General features: G+C 37.4%; 1 protein-coding gene across 1 annotated transcript in view; it reads left to right on the plus strand.

Annotated features, from left to right (window-relative positions):
• The first annotated feature begins 1,602 nt into the window (after nt 1–1,602).
• Nucleotides 1,603–21,990, plus strand: part of Galphao (G protein alpha o subunit) — a 32,808-nt gene continuing 12,420 nt past the window's right edge. The window contains exons 1-5 of the mRNA XM_011646095.2: nt 1,603–2,864; nt 8,028–8,690; nt 14,746–14,788; nt 18,501–18,642; nt 20,011–20,171. Coding sequence (XP_011644397.1) covers nt 8,573–8,690; nt 14,746–14,788; nt 18,501–18,642; nt 20,011–20,171 — 464 coding nt within the window. The 5' untranslated portion in view covers nt 1,603–2,864; nt 8,028–8,572. The remainder of the gene's footprint in view (nt 2,865–8,027; nt 8,691–14,745; nt 14,789–18,500; nt 18,643–20,010; nt 20,172–21,990) is intronic.

Below are 21,990 nucleotides of genomic sequence, written 5' to 3' on the forward strand. Positions count from 1 at the left end.
AAAGATATATTTCAATATTTTTTTCTGATGTTTCCTTTCGTATTGAAATTAAAATTCTAAATTCTAGCAGTTGATTTCATATTTTTGCAGATGAAAGTTACAGTTAATTGTAAAATCTGATTGTTGTAGCGAAATAAATATTGACTTATGGTGGTTAATACGTTACATCATAAGATATAATAATATACTAAGAATTTGTCGTTTTTCCATTAAGGAGAATAGAAAGATTTAAATATGCAAAAATTCGGTAAATTTGGTAAATTTTGACTTATTAATGTAGACATAAAAATGAAATTAATTAAATATAAAATTCTTTTATAATTCTTTTATATTATATTTTTAATTAATATAAGTTAAATGATTTACTATGAAAAATTACATCAAAATTTTGGAAGATTTTTCATTTTTGCAGAGATAATTCGAAAATGAATTAAGATATTAAAGTTTTTTAAATTAAAAAAACATTATATTTATTATAGAACTGACTACAGTTAACTACATACTATTAGCTATTTATTTTAGTAATAAAAAGCATTTTATTTTTTATTTTTGACATTTTTGCCGCTATTTTTCCACTTTTAGCAAATTTTATTTTATTTTAATTTATTTTATAGTAAATAATTTTCGAAATACAATGCCCACTTGTTTCAATTAAATATAAATTGGATCATCCGAAATTTCTACAAAATTACAACACCGTGTAATTTTCACCGCACAATGGATTAGATTTCAACAGCTTCATGTCAATATTTTGTAACTTTGTAAAATAGTTTTTATTAATATATACATATATATATACATACATACATATATATATATATATATATATATATATATATATACACACATATATAAATAGAATTCATAAAAAGATTTTCAATTTATTCTTAATTTGTATTAACAAGTTTTAAATTTTATCGAGCTTTACACGTCCAAACCTTTCTACTCTTCATAAGTTTTATATTAAATAAAATTAGGAAATGAGTTAAAAAAACTTTTTCAAAAAACGAAAAAAAGAAAATATTAAAACGCATAATAAATTTCTTTCAATATTGCCGAAGTATTACTTTCAATCTTATCACAAGAGAAATAAAAAATGAGACAAGCCTTTTACATCAATTTAAGACATTATAATGGCAGCATAAATAAATAATTATAGCTCTCGCTTAGAAATTTAATATTAGATCGTAATTAATAACATATTAAAAGTGCTGAACAATAGTGTTTTTAATACTCAAATAATTTTCAGTGTTATATTAACTAGTATTAAATTGGATTTCTGTAAGGGTCGTGGCGATGAGCCATCTCTTAATATGACCCGATCTATCCCTCGAGTAAGGGTAGCGTCGCGACGCTGCGCGTCGTTAGATGTCGCCAAACGAATATTTCCGAGACTCGAGATCGGGGTCGAGCAACCGCTGGTCGTTTCTTGGCTCGTGACGAGACGAGAAGCATCGTGGCCGGCCGGGATCGATTGACATTTTCCCAGCGACGCGCCGGAGGTGGCGGCGGCTAACAGCGGCGGCGGCGGCGGCGGCGGCGGCGGCGGCGGCGGCGGTGGAGGCGGCGGAGTCGGGCGGGGCGAGAGGTCGCCCCGATCGACGGCCAACTCCGCCGCCAGTACGCGTCCAGCTCGCCGCCGCTGTCAAGAGAGTACGACTTTCGCGGAGCACAGCTGCCGGGTCCGCGGGTATCCCCCTCCGGAGATTTGGAATAAAAACGCGCGAGCGAACGAGCCCTACAGCCGTCACTCGGACTCGGGGAGAGAGAGAGAGAGAGAGAGAGAGAGAGAGAGAGAGAGAGAGAAACAGACAGACAGAGAGAGAGAGAGAGAGAGAGAGAGAGAGAGAGAGAGAGAGAGAGAGAGAGAGAGAGAGAGAGAGAGAGAGAGAGAGAGAGAGAGAGAGAGAGAGAGAGAGAGAGAGAGAGAGAGCAAATCGGCGCCGGAACCTTCCGCTCTCCCTCGCGTATTCCCCTTTTCACACGAAGGTGACAGACGAGCCGCGAGTTGTTTTACGTGGTCGTAAAACGTACCCACGGCGGAGACTATTGCCGGCAGTCACCGCCGTCGACGTCGCTGCCGCCGCCGCCGTCGTCGTCGTCGCCGTCGCTGCTGCTGTTGAGAGACTCTCGGATCCCCGTCATTGCTGTCGACGTCCGACGTCGACGTCAATCGGCACCGCGAGTACCGAGTATCCCGGCGCCGTGCCGTTGGAGACGACGCGCCCGATCGGAATCGGTGCCTCTCTCGTTCCTGAGAAGACACGGGAGACGTAGACCCGTCAGAAGGAGAGCGGCCGCCGCCGCCGCTGCCGCCGCCGCCGCAGAGCGAGAGACGCGATAACGAACCGTATCTGTCGCTGAACGCGCATACGCACATTCGCTCGTACGTACGCACGCACGCACGTACGTACGCAGGCAGGCAGACAGGCAGGCACGCAGGCACGCAGGCACGCACGCACGCACGTTCGCTCGCTCGCTCGCTCGCTCTCGCGCCGTGAGTGCTCGCCGTCATTATCATCGTCGTCGTCGTCGTCGTCGTTGCCGCCGTCGCCGCTGCCGGGACGAGGATCCCTCTCTCTCTCTCTCGCGCGCGGGTCGAGCCTCGCCTAAAGTGCTCCTCCTCCCGGATCCCGGTCGAACCGAGCAGGACCACCGACCGTGCTCCTGCCGGAAACCGTTCTCCCGGAATATCGATCAAATAGCCTGAACCAAGTGAAAAACTACTCCGGGAAGAACAGGGGAGAGAGGGAGAGAGAGAGAGAGAGAGAGAGAACATACAGAGTGTCGGTGGTGAAGAGAAGACAAAAAGAAAAAGACACGACGAGAGAATCCCGACGTCACCTCAGGATACACGAAAGGAGGTGCGTACACGTACACGTTCGATTCGTATCGACGGATTGCCGGGGTAAGCACCCCGTTTGTGCGCTCGTGGTGATACCGTCGAGAGCTACCCCTGGCGAGCTGCTCCGAAAGAGGGAAGTAGAAAGGGTCGAGAGATAGAAAGAGAAAGAGAGAAAGAGAGAGAGAATGAGAGAGGGCGGGGGTTCTGTTGGAATACGCGCGACTGTCGCACACCGACGCTCGATTCACCCGTTAACTGCCACGATCCTGTGCCGAGGGTGGGGAGGGGGGGGTAGGGGATGAAAACTGAAAAGTCATAAGGGTGCTTCGAAACTGTGAAACGTCCTCGTTTCGCGAAATGGGATTCGATAAAGAAGAATGGCAATTGGCGGATTGACCGGTGTGCGAGTCGTACATGAACTCTTTATCGTATATTGTTTAATTACTTTTGTCGTATCTTCGAAATGATATGTATTCGAGGACAATGAACGCATAATCCAAATTATACGATCGTGTTAATGCGCGTTCATGTTTACGAGTTCACATCTGGCGCTCTTTGACAAATTCATTTATTTCAGGCTAGCGTTTGATGTAACTTAAATGTGAAGCAATTGAAAATTATTTAAATTACTTATTTTATTCATTTAATATTGATATTTTAAGGGAGACAATTAGAAATAATGGATCTCTTAGAAATAATCTCTCGTTCGCTTGGATACGGAACACACGGAAAGAACACTTTTGCTGGTAAATCTAAAAATTTGGCCAGATATAGATTTGAAAATAATTTTGTTCAAGTTTTCAAAATTATTATGCATGATGTTCAAATTGATTGCTAGAAGATAAAAAATTTTTGCAGTATTTTTATCATTTTTAAGCGTCTTATTATAATAATTTTGATGGTTCAACAAAATTATTTTCAGATCTGATCAAATCTTTAGGTTTGTCAGGAAAAACTGTTTTTTCCATATAGTATTTTCAAAATCAGTTGAAATAATTGCGTTTTTGAAAATTCAAAGATTGCAGACAAGACTCTTTTAATTAAAACTCACTTTATATTATGTTATATTAGCGAAATTGTTAGCGAAACAAAAAAATTTTTTTCCTAATTTTTCCCGATTTTTCCGCTATTTTTCTTAGATAGATTTCCTAATTGATATTTGATATCTGAAGGAAGCATTTAACAAAATTAAAAAGGTATATTAAAATTGTTATTAATTACAAACAAATATACAACAGGAAATAAATGAAAAGTGATAAAATAAAACATAACTTTAAAATATTTATAATCTTTTTTTAAATAATTTTAAAATTTTTGTTTAATAATTTTTAAAGAATTAAAGTTTAAATTTAGAGTTGATATTACAGCAATTTAATTTTATCTTAATAAATTTCTTTATTTCCTGATGTTTCTTGGTTTTTCCAGACTATGTTTAATCCACCTCCCAGTTTTCCTTGATCGCTAACAATTCTGATTATCCATCCTATTTTTTTCTAAAATAGCATCGACATTCGAAAGCTAAACGAAACTCTTGGTAATTAATAAAAATAAACGATCAAACAATTTTACTTTCCATTTTCAATTACGCTCGCAGAACGTATAGGCAAGCGGCGATACGTCACTCATGATAAAATTGCAATACGCGCGATATACGTATACGTGGATCAACGTGTTTTCGTTGAAGTCACGGAGAAGAAATATTTTCAGTCTCCAGAATATAAAAAGAAAATACAACTCCTCGATAAAACGCAACGACAACGCTCGTAAAATGTATTTTAATCTTCCCCCGACGTAAATACACATACGCAGAACGAGGTGTCTGCTTGCGTTTTTTAATGATTTTAAATTTCAGATACGATCTGGAATACCCGTTGCGTGACCACAATCGATAGAAGGTTTCGTGTTACATCACTGATGTATCAAATCGCTCAAATGCGGGAAATGAACGTAGCTAAATTATCAGAAAATTTTTTAAAAAATTTTTTACGAAAAATTTTTTCGAAATTTATAACGATATAATGTTACCTTGCTTTTGCCTCGATGATTGATCGATACTACAATGAGGGATCTGATTTCATTTGTCATTTGTGATATTAAATACGCAAAATAATGTAATTGTACTTAACATAAATCTATCTATGTATGTATTAATTTAAATTAGATTTTTTAATGTAATATAAATTATTCATCAAGCAAGTCGATTTTATATAGTATTTTCAAAACAGATTAATGGTAAATTATAATGGCACGAAAGCTGTTAATTATTTAAATATACGAAAGGAAACGCAGAAGATATTCAGGCACTTGAGTGTGCGATTAAGCGTAAGCGTGGCTTATGTAGGCTTGAGGACTCGAGTCCTTTCTCTCCTGTCGTATTAAAACTACTGCGCACTACTGAACAATGTATTAATTCCAAGTCATATTGACGATAAAATTTACGTTACAAAATGAAATATTCCGCATATCCGTTTAAAATAAACAGTTTTTTTTTCTTTTTAATCAAACAATGATGATCTAATCGTTCGGAGTATAGTCCGAAAGAAAATATATAATTCGCAAGTAATATTCGTAATAAATGAAAATTAGGCTTTGTATATTATGAGCTTATCTCGCATATCACAAGAGATTTCTTCTTATGCTACACATTAATTACGCGAGGGCAAGAGGGGCGGACCGGAGGAGAGGCCGGAGATGAAACCGCGAGGAACTCGATAAGTCCAGGGGACGACGATCTATCGCCTGTCTCTCTCTCTTTTTTTCCGCATGTCTCCTTAACGTATTTTAGTTTTACTATGCCGACGATGGTATTTTATGAAGCACGACGCGCGTATCGCTTCCATTATATCAGGTCGTTGCATTTTATTGATCGTACGCCGGTGTGTTTCCACGTAATGCCGTGCTTGCGAAGATACGTGCAATCCGACAAACGAATAAACCACGGGCATTCCCAGTTCGCAACTTCCGCGGTTTCCGGCTAGTTAAAAATTTAGCTCTCGCGGCCGGAACGATCTCAATGAATTTCGATTTTGCAACATCATAACGCTGGGCGCCCTAGAAACCGGCCAAAAGTTAACATTATTGTTAAAAAAAATTAATCGCGCACTTCTTACAGCGCTTTTCTCATTTTTGCTCTATTCATTAATTAATTGTATTATTATTATTAAAATTCGCGAAGAGACTCGGTGTCAAATGCAGGAAAAAGATATCGATATTTTATTGGATTTATGTTTCTAGACAGCAAAATAATTAATTAAAGGTAACGTTATGTTAACAATTGCTTTTGTCACAATTCGAATTTATTTTATTTTGTTTTATTACGTTTTATTTTATTTTATTTGTTTAATATTTTCAATATTCGCCACTTTATTGAATTATTTGCGCGTTAAATATTAACAGGAAGTTGTTTTACTTAAATTAAGAGAAATTTACGGCTTTAATTTAATGTTGTTTTACTATTGGCGTTTTATAAGATTTTCAGATTTGAACACTGTTTACTTTTGATATTCGAAAATTTAATTTGTTTTTATTAAATTACAAAGCGATTGCTATCAGAATCTAATTGCAAATAAATTGAGAATCTAATTTAGCATTGCTATCTTTTCATTCTGTTAAGTTAAGTTTGTTCTCGGCAACTGAGAAAGGAAACTTGGATTGAGTTTTCTTAAATAGCTCGTCAAGATCCACAATTTGATTTCTTCATTATAATTCGTCGTCTTTCCACGCAACGGCATTTCTTCGTGAGTTGCGTCAAAACTAGGCTGACTAAACATAAACCTACGCTACTGTCATGTCTAACCAAACGAGATCTACTCTAGTTGTCTATAAACTGTGAATAAAATTGTCCAGACCGAACTTTTCTTACGAATTCGTCAAACATATAATATTTTTAAAACTCTTCAGTCTATCTTATTATTTTAAATTATTTATATAAAAATATCTTTATTTAATAGTATAAAAAATACTGACTGCACAAAATTTACAATTTTTTATTTATTCTCTCGTTGATTTGTTATTTCTCCTTTCATTATTATAAAATTTAGTGTTTCATTTACTATGGCTAATGACATTAAATCGGATTCATGTTCAGTGATAAGGTCTTAAATTGCATCGAGCGCGGTTACGATACGCCAGCCTAATAAAATTATTATCCGGCTCGCGCCGGAGGAATAATAACGAGATACGACGTACAAACGATGTTATCAACGATGATTTGGTCGAGAATCTTTCGGCGTATCAAACACGGGAGATCTGCCAAGGCGTGATCCTATTTATCGTCGGAAAGACGAAAACGAGTGTCATTCGTCTTTCTTCTCTATATCCGGAAGTGAAGATTGATTAAACAATACCGATATCGATGATCTAATTCGGAGATTCGGAAATACGCAATTGATTATTTTAATTCGTTCGCATTCGTATTCGTGACGAACAGGATTTTTATAGAGTGATGGTTGTTAAAGAGTTGCCTATAGTAATATACAATATGAAATTAATTTTTATTTTTTCAACTCACTTTCTTCTAAGTGGAAAAATTATTATTACTATCTAATTATTATTATCTACTATATAATTACTTACTATATAATTATTATTATTATCTAATTATTATTATCTAAATTTGTTAAAGCGTAAATTATTTAAAAATCGATTTCAATATCTTAATGGTGCAGTCGATTTTATTATATGTTTCGACAGATCATGTTTGCTAGAAATACGATATAATTGACGCTCGCAAGACCGTTTTTTTTTAGAACTATTTCATTTTGTTGTTCACCAAATAAAGAGAAATGATGCTGAGCAAAAATGAGATTGATATTCATATCTGGGATGGCCAATTCTTTTGTTTGATGTATTATTATCGAAATCTTTGATGTGCCTGCTACAGAATTAAGTAAAAAAAAGCTATAATTTTATTTATATTTTCTTCTCTTGCACTGGAAGCGAAAAGACTTTTCATTTAACAAAGTTATTATCATTTTTGATTTAAAAAAAATTTTTTTTTAACAGCCCGTGCTTCTTTAGACCATTCTTCTTAGACCATTAGTGGCATTCATGTCGCCGGTTGACCATACCTGCTCTAGATAGCCTTCCTAACTGATAAGTTAACGTTTCATTTCTCGATTAGATTTCTCGAGTGGGATTGCGATGTTCACAAAGATTGATTTGATTCCTTTTTTGATTACAGGCGCAGCTGAATCGCGCGGTTAAATCGACGCAAGTGTGGCGGTCATTAGAGTCGCGGACGGGTGGCTGCGGTCGCCCAGGTAGTTAGAGGACCACTCGGTGCCGGTTGCCGCCAGTAAGGTTGCCATCGGTGACGACGAAGACGAAGACGACGAAGACGAGGACGAGGAGGAGGACGGCGGTGGTGGTGGCGGAGGAGGAGGAGGAGGCGGCGGCGGAAGAGACGGTGAAACCGGTGAAGGAGGTAGTGCCAATAGTGTCGATAGTGGTATTAGTGGTATCGAAAGTGTTTACGGTGGTTGTGGTGTCGGTGGTGGTATCGGCTGCTGTGGTGACGACGGCGACGGGTGCGAAGTGCGACGAAGAGGACGGGATTAAGGACGCGGAGAGGAGGAGGTGGTGGTGGTGGAGGAGAAGAAGTTGCGCCAGGAAGTCGTTTCACCCTCTTCGTGGCGACGGGGCCGTTACCTGGCCGCGCTGTTTAGCAGCAGCTGGTGAGAGAGGAAGTGCGTGAGGGTGGCATTTGTAAAGGCAACGTGTAGCAAGATGGGCTGTGCCATGTCCGCGGAAGAGCGGGCCGCTCTGGCTCGCAGCAAGCAGATCGAGAAGAATCTCAAGGAGGATGGTATCCAGGCAGCCAAGGACATCAAGCTCCTGCTGCTCGGTATGTAATTACCTTATTCATCTCGATTCATCCCGAAATACATGTCAGACGGGAATAAACTGTACGCGCGATATGTGCGCTCGTTAAAATTTTATAACGTGAAATTATAGGTGGACCGATCCAGCAGATTCCTCTGCTATTTTAGGTTTGGAAATTTGAAAAAAAAAAAAAAAATACAACCAATATTCCTAATTTTTGTTTAGAATTCTATCCTGCATAGAATATCTTTAAACCGATATAAAATTGAAATATTATATGTAGAATTACGTATTTTGTTAATTTATGTCTGAATTATGTTATCATTTGAGATTCCTATCTGTTTTCAAAATTAAATGTACTATTTAAAACATTATAGATTATAGAATCTCGATATTTTATTTCTTTTTCTTTTTTTTATTATTAAATTTAAATTGCTTTAAAATAATGTGTTATCACACATTTCGGAAATGGCTAGATATAAGGGAGCAAGTAGTTAAATATTTGATTTGGATCTGATGACTTTGTACATTCAACATGTGAAAAGCACTATAATTAAAGCACATAATTAAAAGGGACAAAAGGGATAAATTGGAAATCACATTGAAATATAAATGAGTAAGAAAAATATAACGTAAAAATTATTATATTATCATAAATTTATTGGAATATTATTTTTGTTTTGATGATCACGCTGTTTGCCTAAAATATTGATACGATAAATCAGAAGGAATTAGCGAGGAAGTAAGAAGATATGACTAATGTAACAGTTGGAAAGAATTGTACGAGTTACCTAGCAATGCGAGTTTTGAAACATAAAAAGAATAACTTCGTCAAACTGCGTAAATATTGTTGGGAAATTATTCGTGGGAGATACATACAACTTGGTGACCGAGCGCGATTATATCGACGACACTGCGAAGTATCTACACCGCCGTTTCTCTTTAGATATTTCATGAACTATGGATCTATGATTGAGGCGAGGAGTTGCGACTCTTTCGCCTTCTCTCTCTTCTACAGTCTTGATCGATCTACCCTAACTTTTTAAATGCGTGCTAAATCACAGGTTAATTATATCAAAGTTCCCCGTCGCGTGCAGAAGTCGCGATTACCTTTGACGTAAAGCCGGAAATTGATTCGCTACGTTGAAAAAGGCCGTGACCGAAAAGAGTAGAATTTTCCGCCCAAGTTAGATGTCAGCAGGAGCACATGGATTCTTTGGATTTGCGAGATAATAATTCGAAGCTCCTTCCCAGGCTTAAAGATGATTCATCTCGGTGCTCGTGCACGCGTTCCATGCGCTCTCGCGGATAGAGTGCCGGCTTTTTAAATCGACCGGCATGCAGGAAATTGGATGCGACGTAAAACCGGAAGAATGGCGCAACAAGCGTGTTCCTCCTTATTGCGGAAGGGTAATGCCCGATCGTTCATCCGACGTGAGTTCTTTCAGTCCACGCCGGTGCACGCTTCGTGGCGCATAATTGCCGGCGTCGACATCAGACATTATCTGACGTTTCATCGATGACGTCAACGCTTTGGGATGCGACCGAGATGACGCGGGGATAGCGCGTCTCATTTGCTCGCACGCGGATTGGGTCAGAAAAGAACTTCTCGATTTTAAAAACTGAGATGACAGGGACGGGGGCGGGAGTGATACGTAACGTAGATTCTCGCGCGACGAAAATATTTTCACTGAAATAGACGTCGGACGGCGCCGCGAGATCGCCGGAGAGAGAAACTGGAAAAATAAATCAGATACGGGTCCTTTTTCTCCCTTTTTCTTGTCCGGCTCCAACGTTTGAGGTATCTGTCGGGAACTTGATGCCGAATGTCGGGAGACCTGATATTCGCCGAGACACATACTGTTGCCACGTGTCAGTATCCCTTGGGCTGCGGGATACAAAAGCTGAAATTTTCAGTCGACAGGGAAAGTCTATCACCAGATTTTTTTTTTTTTCGAGCTTGTGGCACTCGAGTGACACGAGGATAATTTGGGAACGCAGTTTCCAACATTTTATATTCGTTCGGTCAAACTACGTTTCTTACATCAGAGACATTTCTTTTTATTCTAGTATCCTAATAGAAGCAAAACTCAATTAAATCTTTCAGATGAAAAAAATGTTTCAGAAATAATCTAAAAGAAAAGATATGCTACTGATATACGATATAAACATAAAAAATTATCGTAACAAATTTTTGTTTCCCAAAACAATATTTATGGAAGCTGTACATTTATTTTAATCAGAAACCATATAATTATTTCAAAGAATTGCTTGTTCCATTTATATCCTAAGATTACTTGCGTAAATAGGATTAAAAGCAAGATTAAATCCTTGATTGTTAGCGATGACTCCTATTCTATTGAGTGTTTGAAAAATTCCTACGAGTTACATAATGTGTAATGATTACGTAGAACAAAGATAAATAGAGATATTTATAAAATCTGGAATCCATTCATGATTGTGGCTTTTTCACAAATGTATCATTTGTTAATAAATTTCATGTTTTGTTGCAACATTATTTTCTCTCGCATAGATATTAATGAAATTATCATATAGCATTTAATTGATTATTGTCAAATTTTCATTATTTCATAAATATTACCGTGCTAATTGTGCTTCTTGATTCAAAGTCTTAATGAAAAATTCTTCGCTGGCCTTGCGCTATAATTAGAGGCAAAATCAGTGCGGAGGCGGCATAAAATGCACCGGCGTTATTGTCTCCGTTTATCTGTCCGCGTACTAATTGCTTCGCACATTTTCAATTTACTTTCTCGCCTTTTCTCATTCTCCGTTCCCGAGACGGGATATACCTGGTGTCCGAGAGAATTATCGACCTTGATTTTATTTTTTTTTTTTTCAACTCACGTTGCATTATAATCGTTGCATTATTCGATATTAAATATCTGGCTAAATTTTTTCCTATAAAAGCAATATTGTTACGAATTTAATTACTAAATCAAATTTTCGTGCGCAAGTTTGGTTAACCGAAGGTTTCCCATTTTTAACGACGTTTATCTTCCGGAGACATGCTATACATCTTAAGAATTGCAATCTGCGTTAGCTTGAAATGCGATATACGAGGGTCGTGGAAGATACGTTTTCTAGCGAAATATGGGTCCTGTTTATTGGTGTAACCAGTGACGTCATTTGCCGGCTGAACGTGCGTGCGTATGTACGTGCGCAAATTGGCTGCGAGTATTTTCATCCGATTAATGGTGCCTCGGCTGCGAAATACGAACGCACGTTGCGTATTTCAAGGCGACGCAGGGCGGCTCTATGGCGTTAAATGTCAGCGACTGAGGTGCCTTCTTTGTACCGCGGTGTGCAGCGTGTCAGTATACAAAGCGTTAAAAATGCGTGAATAGAGAGAAAATGTTGATTTTTTTACTCTGCTTTTATATAATAAAAGAGATCTTTTTCCCTTTAAAAGATTTTATAATTTTGCTGTTATCATTTCCTCAATTTATTTTTATTATCGGATCTTTGTATTTAAATTAGTTATGGATGAAAGAGAACTTTATCTAAACAATCTCCTTTTTTCAATATACTGCTCATTAAATTAATCCTAAGATTTCAATAGATTTCAATGATTAGTTATAAAAAAATTACAGAGATTTAGGTAGAAAGTTTAGAAATATATGTATTATATTTCATTCTCTTTCACCTTTTCAAATTATTTTATAAGTATATTAAAAACTACTGAGAGATTTTTGGGAACTTCAGTTCACACAGACGTTTTATTTCGGAAGTTACGGAAAATTTTGTAAGTGTAGTTAAGCATACTTTAGGAAACAGTATCGATTACGTACCATCAGCGCATGTACCGATGTGAAATGGAGAAAAATGGCAAAGGGCACGGATGTGTTGTTTGCGCATGAAAGCAGTTAAAATGTTTGAAGGGTAGCGCAATAAAATCTAATTTATTACAATTTGTAAATTTTATAAAATTATATTACGATTTAATAACGACTAAGCATTTTTCCATGTATTAAATGTTACATTCAATATTTAATTACATTACAATTAATACTTTACTTTTCAATATAGCATCAATATTGCAACATATACATAGAATTACGTAAAATTTATTCTATTTTACAATATTATCAAAAAAGAAATTAAATTTCATTAAAAAAGAAGACTAAGATATATTTTATTTTTAAATTTATCTCTCAAATCTTTTCACTGTTCTTCTTAGTTAAGAAATTATCAAAAGAGTATCTTTGTTTTACATTTGTTAAAGAATCAGATGAGTTTTAAATATAAACTTATAACTTCATTGTCATTTATATTATTATAATTATTAATAATAATTAAGTACTAATATATAAAAATATTTGATGTATAGAAATTTATTAAATGGAATTTTTTTCCGCGATATTTCATATATAAAATTCAGCATAAATAAAATATTCATATTCTTTATAAAATTGTAGTTGCGAGTTTTGTCTCATATTGATTAAAGCATTCATATAAATTCATAGAAGTTCCCTGATTTTATGTTACGTATTTTCTTTTTTAATGTAAACGTTTGTGTTAAATTTTCGTTCATGTTATATTATATTTTCATGAATATTCCTACGCATGATTGATTTTGCATCAAATTGATGTAGATTAGTGTAGCGCAAACAGTTTCTTCTCTCCCATCGCCCTCCGAGCGCTCAAATTTATCTAAATTATCTCTGTTTACCGCATTTATCGCGTTTGCGATGGATAAAGTCGCCTTTTAGTGGTTGAACTTTCCGAAGATAGAGCAGGTGAATGAAAACGCAAGCGAGAACGTAGCTGCAGGAAGTAATGCGTACTGACGTGCATTCCTGGCTCGGACTCGAAGATAAACCGATCATCAACGGTTCTAAGTTTTGACGGAACATGTAGTAAACGTGGCTGACAGGTTCTAAATTTTACCGCGACGCCATAGTAAACGCTATCTGGTTTTAAATCATATCAAAAGGATGTAACAAACCGTTGTACGAATAATAAACGGAAGCACACGGTGCAGCATAACACACAGAAGATAGGAGGGGCGGGGGGAGGGAAGGGGATTAAATCTAATTAGAGTTAAATAAAATCTAATTAGATCGGATCTAAAATCATAGGACATATCAACATAGGATCTAACACCGTGTTACCAGAGAGTTCTCGAGATACTGTTTATCTTAAGTAAACAGGCAGGCTGAGTTTATTTTATCTTATTTTATCGAGGCGTAGCGCCTACTATTCTACCAAGTGCCTAAGAACAACAACTACTTTGAGTAAAATAGAACGCCGGGGAAGTCACGATTTCGGCGAGCTCTACGCGGAATTTTGCAACTCGTTTAGCTCTACGCTCGGTGTTTTATCTCGGCGAGAGCACGACGAGGATCATCGTTGGTGTCTCGAGATGACTCCTTTCTTCCCGGTCGCCGCCTGTAGGGCGTTCCTCACTCGAGATCTCACGTGTATTCAGTTACTAAACGACTCTAACCGTGAGTAGCTGGTTATAGACGGCTACTTACGCCGGGAGTGCTTTTAAAAGTGAGAGAGCGGAGGCTTGCGGTAAGCAGGAAAAGCGAGTTCCGTCGACGTTATCCGGTTATACAGAGTGGCATATTTCGCGATAACTCGCGACTCGCTTTGCCCTAACGCGTTCGTCGAACCGACGTCTATGCGAAACTCTTCCTCGTAGAAAATTATTAATTAGTAAATTAGAATTTAATATCCAGAACATAAAATAACACTTCTCTCTCTTCCTTTCTATTTGACTTAGTGAATATGCAAATTAATATACAAAATAATTTCTATTTTCAGCATCGAATTTTAATATATGTTCTTTGCCGAATTTTTTATTGATTTTTTTTCTTTGATGAACAAAGATTATGTGCCATAATTTTTCTAATCTTTATGTAAAATGTCGTTGGAGATAGCTCTGGCGTGGAGAGTCTCTCAAAGCAAATTCTGTTTGGTATTAAATTGAGAACAAGAAGCTTATCTTTCCTTTGTCCAATGCACAAAGGAATTCATTTGCAACGTAATTCGGCGATATGCAATCGTGAAACTGATTGCTCTCAATTAATGCCTTTCTTTCTGTTTTTCAGGAGCGGGCGAATCCGGCAAGAGTACGATCGTGAAACAAATGAAGTAAGTATAATCGTCTTAGCGCTTCGCACTACATGCACTAATTATCATTTAAAGGAGGGGGATTCTATTATTGAAGCGAGATTACATGTTGTTTACTCCCTAACTCACATCGGTCACTTCCGATCACCAGTTAAGTCTGAATTAATTTCGCAATAGTTTCTCTTTTTACGTTCGTCGTGACTTTTTAAACAAGATTGTTTTGACGATTGTGAAAAACAAAATTCTACAGTTTGATTTTTTTAAACATATATTTTTCAAAGGAAATTCTTTGATTACGAAAATTTTTGATTGGAAGATCAGGAAGATTTGGATTATCATCGCGACTTGACAAAATAATAGAATTGCGAGCGAACAATACGTATAGGGTATAGTAAAGCATCTTATACAATTTACTTCTTAAGCGAATAGACGTGCGTTATGATTAAAGTCATTCAACTCTTAGTAAGCAAACCGAAATGTATGCCTAATTAGGCATTTGACTCATTTCCGACCGATTTTAAATCATTTAAATTTGAGTAACTCCGTTCCTAGACAAAGTAAATATCTTTTAAAAAAGATTGGTTAAACGGAGTTATTAATGTTAAAAATAGTAAAATTAAAGAGAAAGGATAAATTACTAGTAACGTCAAGAAATGAGAAGAAAATAAGAATACATGTCCTTATTGCGCATATGCATTATAATAAATACAAAAGAATATAAATATAACTTATGCAAAATTTAAGAAGATATGAAAATATATTCTAATTATATATAAAAGATATTACAATTTGGATAGGAAAAACACCAGAATCAAATTGTTGGGGATTTAAGTCAACAAAATGAAATTTAAAATACAAAAATCTGGTTGATTGAAAATACAGTTGAGAATTAGGAGAGGAGCGTGGGAAAATATTTCTCGTGATCGGTCTGCAGCTAACTGATGAGTATCCGCAAATTAGCATTTCCGCGACGACGCGAAACATCAAAGGAGAGCCTTGCAGACGCCGCATTGTACCATTGTATCCACGATCCATTCTTGTCACATTCTTCGTACCGTCTCATTTTCCAGTGGAAGAGCCGTTAAATTCTCGGGTAACGAGTTCGTAACGCGAAATTCGCCTAATTACACGCGTACACGCACGAGCCGGATGAATCATCCTCATGGTTGCGTGAAACTATAATTTTGGGTAGGTTTCCATACAATCCATAGGCGCGCAATAACTCGTATTATTTCGAAAACTCATGTTAATAAAAGAACGTATCGTATAAAATTACTAATGAAAAAGTTTGTATGAAAAATGTTCGTTCGCTTATCATATTTGTTATATATTCTATGTCGTCACGAGGATATGATCTTTTAATTAAATAAAACTCACGTCACATCTATACCCGAAAAGCCTTTCTACGCCGCACAGACGCGCAATTTCCTCGTGAATTATCGTCGTCGCGCCTCGAAAGTAGGCAGAATGGTGGCATAATAACGCCGTGTCCATCTCTCGCATGTGCGAATAATAGATTAATCTTTTCGCGTCCGTGCATCGGCGTTATTTCGAGGCAAACTGTTGCCTCGCCTCGGCAAGATCGATACTCGCAATGTTACGATACGCTCGCGCGTATCCGAGGGCAGCAGCTGTTCCGTGATACGCGAGCTCGTCCGAGATGTTAGCACCGTGTTCTCCTTCTCTCCCTCTCTCTCTCTCTCTCTCTCTCTCTCTCTCTCTCTCTCTCATGTAGATTAGCATATTCTCTGTGTGGGGTGAGTCTCTCTCTCTCTTTCTCTCTCTCTCTCTCTCTTTCCTGTGACCTGCGCCATGAATGGGGCCTGTTCAAGGGGTCCCACGAACAAAGTTGCCGCTATGCGTAATTCTCCAGACGGAAGGGAAGCTGTCACTCGCGCGAATAAAGGGATCTCGAATAGACGCTTCTCTTCCAGCTCTCAATATTTTTCTCTACACTTTTTCTCACAAGTTAATTAGATTTCCATTCTTTTCGAAGTGCCAGTGCCGTTAAATCCGTGTCGAAAATCTCCCATGGATTACAATTCTAGAATAAATGACGTAAAGGGGTGTCGATGTTGTATCGAGGAGAAAAAAATTAATAATTAAATCGTAGCGAATCATCCGGTTGTCTTGAAGGAAAAACTATGGGTGTTCTCGAAACAATGTTCTTTGCGTACATGTAACCACTCCCCCGTACATCTTCTCGGTGCATGCTTTCCGGCTGCATAATTTATGGATGCGCATAATGCAGCGAGCGGTAGATGTCCGAGACTGAAGTACGAGCGAAGCGTGATTTTACGCGTACTCTCTCCGGCCGGTTTTCCCTCTCGCGTGCGAGAGCAACTACAAATCTAGCGATGTGTGCGTGCGTACATAACGCACGCTCCCCGTGCTGCCGTTAATATCGTTACTCTCGAAACAGCGGACGCCCGCTACACGTTTCTGTGTCATTTATTAACGTAATGGACAGTGCGATATTCTTTGTTGGGATTAATACGCCGTTAAATGTTGTAACGTTTGCGCGACGGTCGCGCAAACGGTTTGACGACGCGATGAGAATTACATTACATAATATTGTTGCAAGTACAAATTATAAATTTATTAATTAAAGCGTTTTCGAAATTTGCACGCCCTTGGTTTTCGATTGATTCTTTGGTTCAGGAATGGAGGATGGAGAAGTCGTTAGAGTCCTTTGAACGTTATAATAAAAACGTCATAATAAAATATACATATGACAAGAAGAATATGCTAATTAATGTTAGAATGTAAATTAACTTCTTATTCTTGTAAATATTTTGGTTTCCGTCGAATTAGAAATGTATACGAGGAAAGAAGATTTTTCTGAAGTATACAAAAATTTCTTTAGATACAAATCTGAAAATAATTTTACTAGGCCATCAAAATATTTATGTAGGACATTCTAGCTGCTAGATTGTCAAAAATTTTTGCGATATTACCATTGTGTTTGTTCGTCTTATACTATTTTGATGACTCAACAAAAATTATTTTTAAATCTGGCTGAATTTTTAGATACTTCAGCAAAACTTCTTTTCGTCCCTTGTATGTCCTTCCCTTTTTCCCTTTTTCACGCTTTTTAAGGATCATATTCGGAACATTTTCGCGAGCGGTTATATATAGAAAAGTATACTTAATCGCAGGTACGAACATAGATCTATTCCACGTAATACTACACCGTGTTTTCACTTGTATACATAGCACCGCCGACTCTACGATTCATCTGTGTTGACTCCCAACATTGTTACGATATGTATGGGCACTCATGTAAGTCATGGAGTACATGTAGCGCGCATTGCAATTCATATATGCGTTTACACACGATACGCTACGTGGCATATATTAATTCGAGTCGTTGCGCACGTGACACGCGTATATTACGGAGCGATTGCAAATTTGTTGCGAGGGAGCCAGACGCACTTAAATTAAGTGGGACATCGACGCGTCTATTCATTCAAATCGTATCGATAATATGATATTAATAATACAAGTATTGCACTCTCTCGTACGTACGTATTCATTCTTTTCTTTCAGAGAACGGCTTCTGCTTTAGGTACGGCCTTTTTTCCCTCCTTCTGTATTTTTTTAAGTAAACGTTCCGAAGTAACAATCCCCGTCCTAATATTTACAGAAAAGAGACATTTCGTGTCTCTTCCTGTGTGCGTGTCTGATGTCTCACCACGTGAACGTGCTAACCCGAGTCCCATTCTGCTTTCAGAATTATCCACGAGAGCGGCTTCACGCCGGAAGACTTCAAGCAGTACAGACCCGTCGTATACAGTAACACGATACAATCTCTAGTCGCTATTCTCAGAGCAATGCCTAATCTAGGCATCAGCTTTTCAACCAACGAGCGAGAGGTAATATGCACTTCTGTATATCCGAACGTTTTAGAAAATAGAGAGTTCGTGAAGAGATTCCGTCGGATTATAAATTTGAAATTGCGATACGAGTAAGATATCACACGGATCTCGAAGTTACTACAAAATAATTTCAATGTAATTTCTAAGTTACAATTTTATCGAATTATGATTTTTTTTAAATTTCGTAGTTTGATGAATACTCTTCATCTTCTAGCTATGATTTGATAAAAAGGTTTACAATTTAAACTTTCCCAAGCTATCTTTGTAAATTTGCTTTCAATCGTGTTGTTTGACAAAAAAATTATCGCACATACAGAAATGATTTATTTTTTTATTTCCATGGTAATTTATTAGCGCCGTGCCTTTATTTATGCTGCTCGTCCATCCATACTCGAGATGTATCCGCGTGTGCGTCGCTCATTTAATTTCAATGAAATGTCAACTGCAAAATTATGGAAACGAATCGGTAACATCAGCCGTGTATATCTTGTATGCTATTTAAATGTTATGTATCGATTATTTTAACTCGTGAAGCATGACATGACATCCAGAATGTAGTTTACTACATGCCGACGGTTATCTAATGAATGAAGCATTCAACGGCGAATCATAACGTGTTGCCTGGTTGATTAGCCGTCTAAAGTGTGATTGTGTAAGGCGATCTTACTCGCCGGATGCTTGCTCCAAGATCGCACGAATAATTATGATCATTTTTTTCAATGTAATTACATTATTTTTTTATATAAATGTGTAATTCAAAAAAATTACAAAGTAATCATATCCATATATTAATTATGGAAGATCATCGTGATTATTTGATGTATTTAAAATACGTCTGTATACAATTTTCCTGAAATATGTAAAAATTGGGCCAAACACGGATCTGAAAATAATTTAGAGATAATTATGTAGAAAGTTCAACGCTAGTCGCTAGAATATTATAAATTTTTACAGTTTTATCATTGTGCTTAAACATCCTAAAAATTTTAATGGTCCAACGAAATTATTTTTAACTCTGTATCTGGCCAATTTTTTAAACTCTTTCAATATATATATATATATATAGCATTAACCATATAAATATCATTGATTTTTGATTAGCTAGAAGATTAGATTTCACTCGATATCTGGACAAACGATCTCACAGGAAAAAATTTGGCTAATAACAAGATTATATCTATCGAGTAATTAAATATTGGAAAAATTCGAGTGCAAAAAGCAATTAATATTTATTTCATATTATTATATTAATCGATATTATTTGCAGCCTAGAATTAAAGCATTTGGCAAAGTTTGGGACAACATGGTCACACGACGTAATAAGAATTTTGGATGTAAGGACTTATATGTTTCCCATACTTGCAGACGGACGCGAAAATGGTATTCGATGTAATTCAAAGAATGGAAGACACGGAACCCTTTAGCGAAGAATTACTGGCGGCTATGAAAAGGCTGTGGTCCGATAATGGAGTGCAGGAGTGCTTTGGCAGGAGCAATGAGTATCAGTTGAACGACTCCGCGAAATAGTAAGTAGCGCTAGAAAACGATCATTTCTCGAAGGATTAAAAATCCAAGTTTTCTGATACCACAAAAGCAATGCGAGAACAATTAATGTCCGTATTCTTGAAATACAATAGCTCAATTTCGCTGTAAAATTGCCAGTTGAAAATTACAACTATGAGTTAAAGGAAACGCTCATTAACTTGTTCAAATTGTATTATTTGATCGAGAATATTTCAGGCAAAATCGAAAGCTTCTTTTTGATCTAGGAGAAACTTTTTATATCAATATAACGAAATTAATTTCGATTCGGTGATGACTTTTGTAACCAATTGCCGCGGATTTTGTCACGCTTCACGGGGAGGATATTTGGGATTCAAACTTCAAGTTTTGAGAATTCGCATGCTCGAAAGGGCGGAGGTAGCAAGAGCAAACCTCATCCTGAACGCGAGACTTGTCGCTCCTCCTCTTCCTTTCGGTGCGTTTCGCAGGCATATTTCCGCGCTGCCCCTTCGTTGGATATTGATTTTGTAGTAGCTTGTATATCTCGGTGTAGTGCCGTTTTCCAATACTTTCATCAGTTATCTTCGCTAAGCATACATTTTTTTTTATTACGCCATACTTCGAGCGCGTATAATGATTGCGGATCTATTTACTCTGATAAAGTCGAATCGTTACACTCGAGCAGATCGTAATTAAAGAATAAAAAAAGCTTTTTTAACATTATCTATTTTCGTCAAAGCACAATTCGTTTATTTTTTACTTCTACAACAATACCCGCGGTTGAAATTAAAAATCAATGTACCCGCAAGATTAAAAAAGATAAAGAGACCCCCACGTTTTTTTTAAATTTAATTTAAAACACTTGAGATTTCTACTCACGATGAGTAGAATCCACTTTCGTTAGCAAAAAAAAAAAAAAAAAAATTTGCAGGATGGTTCGCATTCATTTTCTTGGAAAAATTCCCCTGTTGGATATGAAAAGAAAACAAAGCTCCACAAACATGTTTGCTCGTGAAAGATTTATTCGCGCACATTTTCACCAAACGCTGTGTATGCCACGTCGCGCTGTTGCGAAATCCCTGTCGCTGATATTAGCGACAGAAATTCGGTTAGGACATACGTGTTCCGTCGTCTGCACGCAATGCGAGAGCAGCGGTCTTTCTTTCTCGGCGTCTCACGGACCGCCGTTTTCTGGCGCCATTCTTATTGTTAGCCTTAGTAAACCGCACTGCGGCTTCGCACCGGGTTGCACGATATCGCATATATTTATTGCACACGCAAGTACGCTTTTTCCCTTTCCCTTTTCCCTCCTCTTTTTCTCTCTCTCTCTTTCCCCCTCGCGCTCGCCTCGCCTTCGTTTAATACATCATTCAACCGGGGATACCCCGCCATTTCGTAATAATCGTGTATAACGAAAGTCGATGCCTCTTCGATAAGGGCGGCAATATTCGCGACAGCGACGTCGAGAGAAATGCAAAACACGAGTCCACCTTCCGACGATTATATTAATTATTTGCGTCTGGCTTGCCCAGAAATACATTTATGATAGAGCAAACGATGTGCTTAACTGTACTGCCCACGTTATCTATATATAGAACACAAATGACCGTGATGATATTAATAGACCGAATTTATACAAATAAAGAGTAACGCCATTTACACGCGTTTTTTTAGGACAAAATGCGCCATTTCTTTTTCGAAGGTCTCGCGTATTATGTAGGTGAAAATAGAAAAGAAATAGAAAAGAATTGCCGAGGAAGGAAGCTCGCTTGTCGAATGGCGCACGTGTCGAACACACACGAGATGTACATCGATGTCAAATTATAGCGAATCCCCCTTTCC

Source organism: Pogonomyrmex barbatus, unplaced genomic scaffold, assembly GCF_055798465.1.
Source record: "Pogonomyrmex barbatus isolate J1 unplaced genomic scaffold, ASM5579846v1 scaffold18, whole genome shotgun sequence".
NCBI lineage: Eukaryota > Metazoa > Arthropoda > Insecta > Hymenoptera > Formicidae > Pogonomyrmex > Pogonomyrmex barbatus.